Below are 13138 nucleotides of genomic sequence, written 5' to 3'. Positions count from 1 at the left end.
TACTTACACATGAGAATGCAACACAACCCCTGTTCACATAAACTTGAGTTAGGTGAATGGGAAATAGTCATGAAATTTAGCAGTTTTTTCACTCATTCATTCAACACATTCATTGAGGCTCTCACACTTCTAATTTAATAGTTCTCAGATGTTCTGGTGCCAAGACCCCCTTATATTTTTAAAAAACACTGAAGACCTCAAAGAACTTCTGTCTATGTGGTTTAAATTTGTCTATATTTACCAATCTAGAAATATTAGAAATACTTAGAAATAGAAATGGAGACATATTTAAAACATAATGGCCGGGCGCGGTGGCTCATGCCTGTAATCCCAGCACTTTGGGAGGCCAAAGCGGGCGGATCACAAGGTCAGGAGTTCAAGAACACTCTGGCCAACATGGCGAAAGTCCATCTCCTATAAAAATACACAAATTAGCTGGGCATGGTGGCATGTGCCAGTAATCCCAGCTACTCGGGAGGCTGAGGCAGGAGAATTGCTTGAACCGTGACCTGGGAGGTGGAGGTTGCAGTGAGCTGAGATCATGCCACTACACTCCAGCCTGGGCTACAGAGTAAGACTCCATCCCAAAACCAAAACCAAAACCAAACAAAAAAAAAACCCCATAATACACAAGCACATATTCATGAGCCACCAGAGTGATGACCTCCTCACAGGCGATACAGTCTCTGGAAAACTCCACTGTACACTTATGAAAGAACTAGAGCAAAAAGGCCAATAATGTCTTAGTATTATTATATAAATGGTTTTGACCTCACAGACTCCCTGAAAGGAACCCCCAGGGGTACCCTGGCCACACTTTGGGAACCACTGTTCCAACTGCTTAGTCAACAACTGCCCTGCCCTCTAGGTGGTAAACATCATGAGGGCAGCCATGTTGTTATCGTACTCCTACTGTCCAGCCCTGAGCTGGCATAGAGTAGGGGCTCTGTCAATGGAGAGGACAAATGAATGGGAATGCAGATGACAAATGGCCAAACAGGAAAGTCTAGCGATACTAGGGTGATGAAGGCCTGGTCCCTGCCCTCTGGGAGCTCACAATCCCTTCCTCAGAGAAATGGGAGGACAGAATCTGGTGTCAAATGAAAAGGTTCAAAAAACCAGGTCTACCCAGGGCCCAGCTGGGGCCCAGCTGAGGAGTTCATGGCTGTGAACTGCCTCCAGCATGTGGAGAAAGGGGTGAACGTCTACAGAGGAAGGGGGAGGAAGAAGGAGCCTTTCTCAGCGGGGAAGGATACGATCGGGTGGATTGATGGGCAGTGGGGAAGGCAGGTGGCCCTGGATGGTTTTTTTGTTTGTTTCTTGGGTTTTCTTTGTTTGTTTGTTTGTTTGTTTTTGAGACAGGTTCACACTTTGTCACCTGGGCTGGAGTGCAGTGGTATGATTATGGCTCACTGCAGCCTCGACCTTCCAGGGCTCTAGCGATCCTCCCACCTCAGTCTCCTGAGTAGCTGGGACTACAAGCATGCACCACTGCACCCAGCTAATTTTTGTATTTTTTGTAGAGTTGGGGTCTTGCTATGTTGGCCAGGCTGGTCTCAAACTCCTGGGCTCAAGCGATCCACTCACCTCAGCCTCCCAAAATGCTGGGATTACAGGTGCGAGCCACTGTGCCCAGCTGGTCTTGGATTGTTAACTGCCCCCTGGTTGTGCCTCCCAGAGCACAGAGTTGGGGTTAAACCAATCACTTCACCCTCACCCCAAATTCTATCCACACGCTCCAGGTCTTGCCCAAAGATCCAGAGCAGGCAGGTGGGGGCTTGGGACAAGAGCCTGCAATCACAGGAGCCAGCCCCAATGTGAAAGAAGAGGCTTTGAGTGGGAGAGGCGCATTTCTTGACCTAGCACTTTGTGTTCACTGTGAGCTGAGAAAGAAGGAAGCAGCCAGGCCTGGGTCCAGGGGAATGGATGCAGGTGAGGAGGAGAACAGGCAGTCATGAGCCACTACCCCTTATAAAGCATAAACACGCCAGGCACGGTGGCTCATGCCTGTAATTCCAAAACTTTGGGAAGCCAAGGTGGGTAGATCACTTGAGGCCAGGAATTCATGACTAGCCTGGCTACCATGGCAAAACTCCGTCTCTACTAAAAATGCAAAAATTAGCTGGGCATGGTGGTGGGTGCCTGTAATCCCAGCTATTCGGGAGGCAGAGGCAGGAGAATCGCTTCAACCTGGGAGGCAGAGGTTGCAGTGAGCCAAGACCATGCTGCTGCACTCCAGGCTGGGTGACACAGAGAGACTCAGTTTCAAACAAACAAACAAACAAATAAAGTAGGAACACGATACCAGGCCTGCCAATGTTCTTTATGTGCATAATTGCACCCCAGTCTCATAACAGCAAACACACAGGTCAGTGAGACTCAGAGATGAGCACCTTGGGTGCACAGCTAAGTTGCAAACAGTTGCTAAGTGGCAGGGTTGGAATCCAACCTCGGGCATGTGAGAGGCAGATTTCCATTCTGGCCCCCAGTATCCCCTTCTCCTGGTGTTCATAGCCTCGTGCATCCCCTTCCCTTACATAAGAGTGGCGCCTAGTGACCTGCTTCCAACCAGCGGGATACAGTGAAGGTGATGGGATGTCCCTTCTGGGATTAGGTTACAAAAGACTGTGACTTCCAGAACTCAGGGTATCTACTGGCCACAAGAGCCAGTGAGAAACTGAGGCCTCCAGTCCCACAGCCCATGAGGAACGGAATCCTACCAGCAACCACACGGTGGAGTTTGGATGCAGCTCCTTCCCGAGTTGAGCCAGGAGATGACCACAGCCCTGGCAATACTTTGACTGCAGCCTGTGAGAGGCCCTTGGCAGAGGACGCAGCTAAGTTGTACCTGGATCCTTTTTTTTTTTGAGACAGTCTTGCTCTGTCGCCCAGGCTAGAGTGCAGTGGCATGATCCTGTCTCACTGCAACCTCTGCCTCCCTGGTTCAAGTGACTCTCCTGCCTCAGCCTCCTAAGTAGCTGGGACTACAGGTGTGTGCCATCATGCCTAGCTAACTTTTGTATTTTTAGTAGAGACGGGGCTTCACCATGTTGGCCAGGCTGGTCTCGAACTCCTGACCTCAGGTGATCCACCTGCCTCAGCCTCCCAAAGTGCTGGGATTACAGGTGTGAGCCACCACACCCAGCCTTTTAATTTTTTTGAGACATGGTCTTCCTCTGTCACCCAGGCTATGGTGCAGTGGCAAAATCTTGGCTCACTGCAGCCTCTGCCTCTTGGGCTCAGGCAATCCTCTCACCTCAGCCTCCTGAGTAGCGGGGACCACAGGTGTGCACCACCACACTCGGCTAATTTTTGTATTTTTTGTAGAGATGGGGTCTTGCTATGTTGTTCAGGCTGGTCCTGAACTTCTGGTCTCAAGCAATCTGCTCACCTTGGCCTCCCAAAGTGCTGGGATTTCAGGCATGAGCTACCATGCCCGGCTTGTGCCTGGATTTTTGACCCGCAAAAACTGTGAGATAATAAACATTTGTTGCTTTAAGCCACTGAGTTTTGGGGTAACTTGTTACACAGCAATCAATAACTGATACAAAAAGCATCTGACTTTGTAGTGAAAACTCTTACTCATTATAGAGAATCTGGGAAAGGATGTTTGAAGCATTTAATTGTGAAAAAATGACATAACTGAAAATGTGGCTACTACCAGATAGGACACACACACACACACACACACACACACACACACACACATACAGACACAGACACATACCCCTAACCTCAGATCCTCTTCAATCACACAAACCAGGCCAACTATGTCCAGACTTAGAATTACATACTAATACTGAATATTGGTATAACACACTATGATTTTCAAAACCCATATACAGCCTATACATCATCTCATATGACTCTATTAAAATATCCTGCTGGGCGCGGTGGCTCAAGCCTGTAATCCCAGCACTTTGGGAGGCTGAGACGGGCGGATCACGAGGTCAGGAGATCGAGACCATCCTGGCTAACACGGTGAAACCCCATCTCTACTAAAAAAATACAAAAAATTAGCCGGGCGAGGTGACGGGCGCCTGTAGTCCCAGCTACTCGGGAGGCTGAGGCGAGAGAATGGCGTAAACCCAGGAGGCGGAGCTTGCAGTGAGCTGAGATCCGGCCACTGCACTCCAGCCTGGGCGACAGAGCGAGACTCCGTCTCAAAAAAAAAAAAAGAAAAATCCTACAAGTTGCCCAGCAGCTTGTCCATCTTGGGTGACAGATGACATGCAGGGTCAGGGTCACAATGAAATGCACTGCTCAGGGTTACAGAGTTAGTGCCTAGGATATTGCTGGTGCTCAATAAGCCCTCAAAGCATAGATGACTGGATGGAGGAGTCAGAGGCAGGTGTCAAGAACTCTGATCCCAGCTCAGCCATTCATTCATTCCAAGGAGGCAATGTGCACAGGCCTGGCTGGACACAGCAGGGACTATTCCCAGGAATTTCTGGAAAAAGTGCTCTGATCTTTTAATACAGCCCTGGGGACATCTCAAAGCCCGAGGCCACGCCTTGTGGAATGGGCACGGCCAATGGCATCAGAGGCTCTGGATTTGAATCCTGGTGTGACTGAAGAACAACGGGACCTCAGGCAAGTCCATCCCTTTGTTTTTCTAAGCCTGAGTCTTTGTCTCTATTAAATAGGGTTATTATTTCCCTCCCAAAGTGTCTGTGAGGATGGGGACAGATAAGGCCTATAAAGCATCAAGTATGAAGAACTTGTAAGCATGAAATCAACAGGAGTCACCATTCTCTTGCCCTCTTTCCTTCATATCATAAAACATGCAAAAAAACCAAACTCACAGTGACCAAGAATTGGAGGACAGTTCATTCTCTAAATGCATTCTCACTCTTCAATTCGGCAAAGGATTCTTTTAAATAAACCAAGCTTCTCACTTGGTGTTCAAACTGCCCTTTCCCTAGCTCCCAGTAGCCTGTCAGAGGGTACACCATAAATACTTGCAGAGTGCCTAACTGGGCAAGTGCGCTCTCTGAGCAGAGAGTTCTTACCTCAGGACATGCTCAGTGTCTGCCTGACTAGCTTCGATTAACAATCTGCTTCCTGAGCCCTAGCTCAGGGGGTAGTGGAAGGAGTGGGAGTGACATATTGAGCTTCATTTGATGAATCTTTAAAGGGGAGACAAGGTGTGGCTTTAGCCTAGTGGGCCCCTCCCTCCCTCCCTTCCTTCCTTCCTTCTACATATCCATTCACCCACCCACCCACCTACCTATATATCCACCCATCTGTCCATTCATTTGCTCACCCACACTGTCACTCACCCACTTATACCTCTATCTACCCACCTTTAACTCACCCGCCCACTCCTCCACTTGGACATCATTCCATCCATCTGTCCATTTGTCCATCCATCCTATTTACCCACTCATCTGTCCATCCATACAGTCACTCACCCACTTATACCTCTATCCACCTACCTTTCACTCACCCACCAACTTCTCTACTTGGCCACCATCCAATTCCATTCATCCACCCATCCACCCATCCATCCATCCATCCATCCATCCATCCATCCATCCATCCATCCATCCAATTTACTCACCCTTCTGTCCATCCATTTGCCCATCCATCCAGTCATTCACCCACTTATACCTCTATCCACCTACCTTTCACTCACCCGCCAGCTTCTCTACCTGGCCACCATCCAATTCTATCCATCCACCCATTCATCCATGCATGCACGCATTCATCCATCCATCCATCCACCCATCCATCCATCCACCCACCCACCCATCCAATTTACTCACCCATCGGTCCATCCATTTGCCCATCCACACAGTCACTCACCTCCTTATATCTCTATCCACATACCTTTGCATTCACCCACCCATTCCTCTACCTGGCCACCATTCTATCCATTCATCTATCCACCCATCCCATCCGTCTACCCATCCATCCCTCCACCCATCTCATCCATCCATCTCCATAGTATTCATCTACACATTCCATCCAACCATTCCATCCATCCATCCATCCTATCTGTGCATCTGTGCATCCATGTATCCATCCATTCATCCACACATCCATCCTTCCATCCATCCATCCATCCATCCATCCATCCATCCATCCATCCATCCATTCATGCATCCATGCATCCAGTCCATCCATCCATCCATCCATCCATCCATCCTATTTACCCACACATCTGTCCATCTATTTGTCCACCCACACAGTCATTCACCTACTTATATCTCTATCTACCCACCTTTGCACTCACCCACCCATTCCTCCACCTGGCTGTCATTCTATCCATCCATCTATCCACCCATCCCATCTTCCACCCATCCATCCATCCACCCCTCTCATCCATCCATCCATCCATCTCCATCCTACTTATCTACACATTCCATCCAACCATCCCATCCATCCATCCATCCACCCACCCATCCATCCCATCTGTTCATCCACACATCCATGTATCCATCCATCCATCCATCCATCCATCCCTCCCTCCCTCCATCCTATTTACCCACACATCTGTCCATCCATTTGCCCATCCACACAGTCATTCACCTATTTATATCTCTATCTACCCACCTTTGTACTCACCGACCCATTCCTCCACCTGGCCACCATCCTATCCATCTATCTATCTACCCATCCCATTCATCCATCCATCCATCCATCCATCCATCCATCCATCCATCCATCCACCCACCCACCCACACATCCCATCCATCCATCCATCCATCCATCCATCCATCCATCCATCCACCCACACATTCCATCCATCCATCCAATATTTACTGAGACAATACCACGGCTCTGCTGCTAAACAAGACAGACATGGCATCTGCTCTCATGTTGCTTGTGATTTGGCAGAAGGGAGACAGACCTTGCCCATCTAACTACCCAATGAACTATCTAGTTAACAATTGGAGTAAGTGCTAAGAAGGAAAAACACAGGCATCTATGAGACCATATAGCTGGGGACGTGACTAGTCTGGGGGAAGCAGAGTCAGGAAAGGCTTTATGGAGGAAGCAACATTGAAGCTGAGTCATTCATTCATTTGTTCATTCATTCAATGCTTTTAGGAATCAGCATGGCCATTTACCTGTGTGAATCATCTCTGCCTTTCCAGGCCTAGCTCACAGCAGCAGAGCAAGACTAAAATGTGTGCCTGGCCTGCTCACATGTACAGTCTTCAACCAGCATTGGGTGTGGCTGTTACTCCTAGATGTGGGACAATGGGTGTCTTCTCTGACCCCTTCAAGAATTTCTAATCCAGCTGTGGGAAGACATAGTGGTATCAGGAGAAGAATGGAGGAGAGACAAACAGACTGAGGCTTAGAGAGCTTGTCAGACTTTCACCTTGACATCATGTTCAAATCATCCCTGCTACCAAGAAGGAACTACAGATGGCTCTGAAGCATGTGAAAAGATGCTCAACCACGCTCATAATTAGGGAAATGCAAATTAAAACTGCACTGAGATACCGTTTGTCACCTGTCAGATTGGCAAAGCTCAAAAGAGGCTTGGTAACGCTGTGTGTTGGTAAGGGAGGGAGCAAGAGGCTGTGTCATACTGTACACTAGGAGTATAAGTGGATACACTCTTTACAGAGGGCAGTTTAGCAATAACTGTCAAAACTGTGTACCCTCTGACCCAGTAATTCTGCCGCTAGGAATTTATCCTACCAAGAGCTCATGTGTGTGTGAAATGGGATGTATGCCCATAAGGGCTAATATTTATTGAACCCTAACTATGCGCCAGAAGCAGTTCTAAATGCTTCCCTTGAATTAACCTTTAATTAACACGATGCGCCCAGGTTGGTACAATTGTTCTCCCCATTCTGGATCACTCATGACAGTCTTATTTGTAATAACAAAAGATTATCAGCTACTAACTGCCTATCAATAGAAGAATGGTTAAACAAACTGTGCTCTATCCATAAAACGGCACGTTATGCAGCTATAGAATAGGATAAGGAGCAATCTCTAAGATAGAGTTTTAAGTTAAAAAGGAAGGTGCAGAAAACAATAGGTAGAATGTACTATAACTTATGTTTTTTTTTAAAAAAGATATGTTTGTGTGTATAAATACATACACACATATACATACATATGGTGAGGGGCCTCCTTTTTATATCTTTCAAAGATTTTTTAAAAATAAACTTTTTATTTTGGAATAATTTAAGGTTTCCAGAAAAGTTGCAAAGATAGAACGGAAAATCCCAGTACACCCCTCACTGGGTTTCAGTTTCCCCTAATGTTATCATCTTGCATTACCGTGGTACATTTGTCAAGGCTAAGAAACCCACGTTGATATGTTACTATCAACTCAACTCCAGACTCTATTTGGATTTCATCAAACCCATTTTCTACTAATGTCCCTTCTCTGTTCTGGGATCCAACCCAGGTCCCAGAATGTGTTTAGTCATCATGTCTCTTTAGTCTTCCTTTTGAATGTTGATTCATGCAAATATATTATCCATTTAAAAAGATACAATTGAACAGGAAAAACAACCTTCCCCTTCCAAATCTCCAAACAGCAATAACAACAACAACAAAAATGCTTGCCGATGTTAAAAAGGAACCCACCTTCTATCGCCGACCCCTAAGCCTTTCCATGCCTTTTGGTCTCCAGGCTATGCCTCCTCCAAAAACCCTTCCCAACCTGGAGCTCATCGCTGTCTGCCCTGGTCCCCCGAGACACTGCATGAATCTCTCTTACACAGCACTTATCACTGCCTGCCTCGCTTCACAGTTATTTATGTAAGTGTCTGTCTCCCAGTGGAGACTGTGAGCTTCCAGAGGAGGGGACGGGATCTGCGTGCCCGCTGCCTCTCCTTCCTGGTGTCAGATAGGATGCTTTGACCCCAATACACATTTGCTGAATTGACACCTAGTCCCTGATGTCAGGAGGAGGATGAGGGACGCATTTAGGGAGTTAAAAGGAACCGGCCAGCACTTACGACTGTGGGCTGGTGACCCGCGCCTAATGAAAACAAATGGTAATAATAATTATACGGATAATAAGCATAATTCTATCAACTTCTATGGTTGAATAATTGAAATTTAGCTCTTTCCATGGATGATCTACTTTAATCATAATAATAGCTCTATGAAGTAGCTGTTATTATTATGTCCTTTTTTTCTTTGAGATAGTCTTGCTCTGTTGTCCAGGCTGGAGTGCAGTGGCATGACCTCGGCTCACTGCAACCTCCACCTCCCAGGTTCAAGCAATTCTCCTGCCTCAGCCTCCAGAGTAGCTGGGACTACAGGTGTGTGCCACCATGCCTGGCTACTTTTTGTAGTTTTTTTTTTTTTTTTTTTTTTTTAGTAGAGACAGGGTTTCACCATGTTGGCCTGGCTGGTCTTGAACTCCTGACCTCAGGTGATCTGCCTGCCTCGGCCTTCCAAAATGCTGGGATTACAGGCGTGAGCCACTGCCCCTGGCTACTATTATATCCATTTTAGACATGAGAAACACCAAGGCTCAGAGAGAGAGAGTGACTGACCCACAGGGGGTCAAGAATGCTGCTGAAATTCACATGCAGGATATTGTGATGTTACACTATACTGAATTTGGCATGTCTACATTTTGCTAAGGAAACCAAGGCTCAGAGAGGTGAAATAATGTGCCCAAGTCCACCCAGCTACTAAGAGGCAGAGGTGAGATTGGAACCTAGGTCTGGCTGACTCTGGTCTTAACCGGATTACCCCCTAGAGACCCATGCCAGAGACCCAAGGTCTGCCCATGGGGAAGGGTCCTGCTCTCCCCATCCTCAGTCTCCAATGGTCCCGCCTGAGCCCTGCTCACCTGGCACAGGAGAATCAGAGGCTCTCGGAACTCGGCCTGACAGATGGCACAGATGTCACCGGCTTCTGTGCACTGCTGCCCAGTGGCTCGGACTCCATAGTTCTGTTTGAGGGAGGGGAGAGGCAAATACAGCTATGGACGCTCTTGGGAGCCATGCCCTCAGGAGCACTGTGATATCTGTGGGCTGAGGAAGGGGCCACTGCTGTTCCAGCTCCTAATTCCCCGTACTTCAGTGGGGACCACCTGAAGCCAACTCACCTGAGAGGTGCAGAGAAGCTTCAGGGCTTTCCTAACTCCGCCCACACGTCCACAGATGTCGAAGGACTGAAAGGAGAGCAGGGTGGTGGCTGAAAAGTACCCAAGGATCTCTCGTGACCCCTGCATAATCACCTCACCCCATCCCCTCACCCTCCATCCATTTTTGATTCAGAACATTTTTAGGGCTCCTCTTCCCATTTGCACTTCTTCCTTCCCAACAGTGATGCATGGCTTTTGTCTTGCTGCCTAGGATCAACAGTTTCCCCTGCTACCCAGGCCAGAATAGCAAATGTATGGCACATATAGTGCCTATTTCCCCTCCCAAGCCCAGGGCAGGCATTGCTAATCGATCACAGCACTCTTACTCTGAGCACAGCCCACCCTGATAACCCTTCTCCATCTAGCCCTCCAGTCAGCCACTGTGTTGATCAGAACCAGCAAGTAATCAGTACGCCCCAATGGCTGATACTGCATGGATTGCCTGGCCAGTCCTGCTGGAAGGAAGGAGAGAGAAGAACTCATGCATCCTCCTAGGATTCTCTAAAGCTAGAAATGGAGAGCCAAAGAGAAAAAGAAGGATGTATGGATTTTTAGGGGGTAAAAAATCCCTCTGATTTGTACTAATGATGAAAAGAAAAGCACTGCATACTAATTTGAGGAGTTGAGGGTGTGCAATTTAGCACGGATACTATTTTTGAGGTAAGAGAGATAGAAAACATTCAGTAGAAGTGTGGTTGGGAGCTTTTGGCTTTAGAGGCTGCCTGCCTGGTTCAATGCTTGTTCTGTTGTCTTTACCTGAGTGATCTTGGGCAAGTAACCTCGGTTTCTAACCTCCCTGAACCTCAGTTCCTTAACCTGTAAAATGGGAATAATGGCGGCCAGGTGGGGTGGCTCATGCCTGTAATCCCAGCACTTTGGGAGGCTGAGGCATGTGGATCACTTGAGGTCAGGAGTTTGAGACCAGCCTGGCCAACATGGTGAAACCCCATCTCTACTAAAAATACAAAAATTAGCCAGGTATAGTGGTGAATGCCTATAATCACAGCTACCAGAGAGGCTGAAGCATGAGAATCGCTTGAACCCAGGAGGCGGAGGTTGCAATAAGCCGAGATTTTGCCACTGCACTCCAGCCTGGGCAACAGAGCGAGACTTGGTCTAAAAAAAAAAAGGGAGTAATAATAGTATGTACTTTGAAGGGTTTGTGAAGATGACTATTGGAAAGAATATCATATGGTGAGCTTCATAGGTGAGAAATTAGGGTGGATTAAACCAGAAAAAATACTGATACATGTTACAATGTGGATGAACCTCAAAAACCTCAAAAATACAATGTTAAATGAAAATGCCAGACACAAAAGAGCACCTATTACATGATTCTGTTTATATGAAACATTCATAATAAGTACATTGATAGAGACAGAAAAAGAAGATTTGTGGTTGCCAGGGTCTGTGGGAAGGAGAGGTTGGAAGAATGGGGAGTGACTGCTTAATGGGTACAAGGTTTCTTTTCAGGGTGATGAAAATGTCTTGGAACTAGACAGAGGTGGTGGTGGTTGCGTGACATTGTGAATCCGCTCAATGTCATTTAATTGTACACTTTAAAATAGTTACTGGAGGCTGGGCGAGGTGGCTCACGCCTGTAATCCCAGCACTTTGGGAGGCCGAGGTAGGCGGATCACTTGAGGTCAGGAGTTCAAAACCAGCCTAGCCAACATGGTGAAACCCCGTCTCTACTAAATATACAAAAAATTAGCTGGGTGTAGTGGTGGACACTTGTAGTTCCAGTTATTTGGGAGGCTGAGGCAAGAGAATCACTTGAACCCAGGAGCAGAGATTGCAGTGAGCCAAGATTGCACCACTGAACTCCAGCCTGGGCAACAGAGTGAGACTCTATCTCAAAAGTTAATAAATAAAATAAAAATAAAACAGTTCGTGGTTAATTTCATGTCGTGTGAATTTCCCCTCAATTAAAATAAATAAAGAAATAAATCAGCATGGGTGCTCAAGGCCCCCCCGGAGCCCCCTGAGGCCTTACTGAATGGGGCCCTCCTTAGGCTGGCCCTCCAGTCTTGGGGCCACCTCACCTTGCAGAGGCTGTAGAGAACGATCAGGACCCCTCCCAGGAAGTAGCTGTTGGAGGAGTCGTCACCCATGATGTATTTGTACCACAGCTGGATGGGGACAAGGGATCGGAACAGCTGGCTCAGCTCCTCGATGACCAGATAGAACTTTCCCTGCAACCACACAGAGAACATCAATTATTATTAGCAGTAAAGACCCAAAGGACCCGGCTGGGGGGCCCCCTGCCCCGGGTAGTGATGACATTCCAGGTCACAGGCAGGCCATTAATCAGCTCTGGAAAGCACTCAGGCCAGCTCCTAATGGGGCTGCGATATGGCCAGGGAGACGCAGCCCCTGCCCGCTGCCCTCACCCGCCACCCAGCAGCCCAGAAGATCAAAGTGCCCAGGATTGAGGATCGAGTTTCAGGGTAGGAGAAACTCTACACCTTTGGGCAGAGGGCTGGAGAGTGGGTCACCCTCTGGGTCTCGCTGCAGCTTGGAGGGCTCAGAGCCCAAGGTGGGGGCACAGTCCCCGCCCTCCGCATCCAGGCCATCCTCATCTTTAGAGGGCTGACTCGAGCATCACAGTGACTGCTGTCAGGGGCCCGGGCAGGATGGGCACAGAATGCAGGTAAGGCCAGGCCATAAGGCCCAAAGCAGGGAGATACGTGTCCTTCTTAGCTCCACCACCTGCTCTCTTCCAAGGAGGCAGGATGAATACCTAGTTGTGTTGAGAAAAAACAGGGGCTGGGTGTGGTGGCTCATGCCTGTAATCCCAGCACTCTGGGAGGCTGAGGCAGGTGGATCACTTAAGGTCAGGAGTTTGAGACCAGCCTGGCCAACATGGCGAAACCCCAACTCTACTAAAAATACAAAAATTAGTAGCTGGGCGTGGTGGTGCACCTGTAATCCCAGCTACTCAGGAGGCTGAGGCAGGAGAATCACTTGACCTTGGAGGCGGAGGATGCAGTGAGCCAAGATCACGCCACTGTATTTCAGCCTGGGCAACAGAGTGAGACTCCATCTCAAAAAAAA

General features: G+C 48.0%; 1 protein-coding gene across 1 annotated transcript in view; it reads right to left on the bottom strand.

The window, feature by feature from the left end:
* Positions 1–13138, bottom strand: part of RNFT2 (ring finger protein, transmembrane 2) — a 110895-nt gene that overhangs the window by 9508 nt on the left and 88249 nt on the right. Inside the window, exons 8-10 of the mRNA XM_023204187.2 lie at positions 12127–12276; positions 10043–10108; positions 9785–9886 (exon numbers count right to left, since the gene is read on the bottom strand). Coding sequence (XP_023059955.1) covers positions 9785–9886; positions 10043–10108; positions 12127–12276 — 318 coding nt within the window. The remainder of the gene's footprint in view (positions 1–9784; positions 9887–10042; positions 10109–12126; positions 12277–13138) is intronic.

Source organism: Piliocolobus tephrosceles, chromosome 10 (assembly GCF_002776525.5).
Source record: "Piliocolobus tephrosceles isolate RC106 chromosome 10, ASM277652v3, whole genome shotgun sequence".
Classification (NCBI taxonomy): Eukaryota; Metazoa; Chordata; class Mammalia; order Primates; family Cercopithecidae; genus Piliocolobus; species Piliocolobus tephrosceles.
The sequence above is the reverse complement of the archived record's forward strand: the minus strand, read 5'-3'. Positions and strand labels throughout refer to the sequence as shown.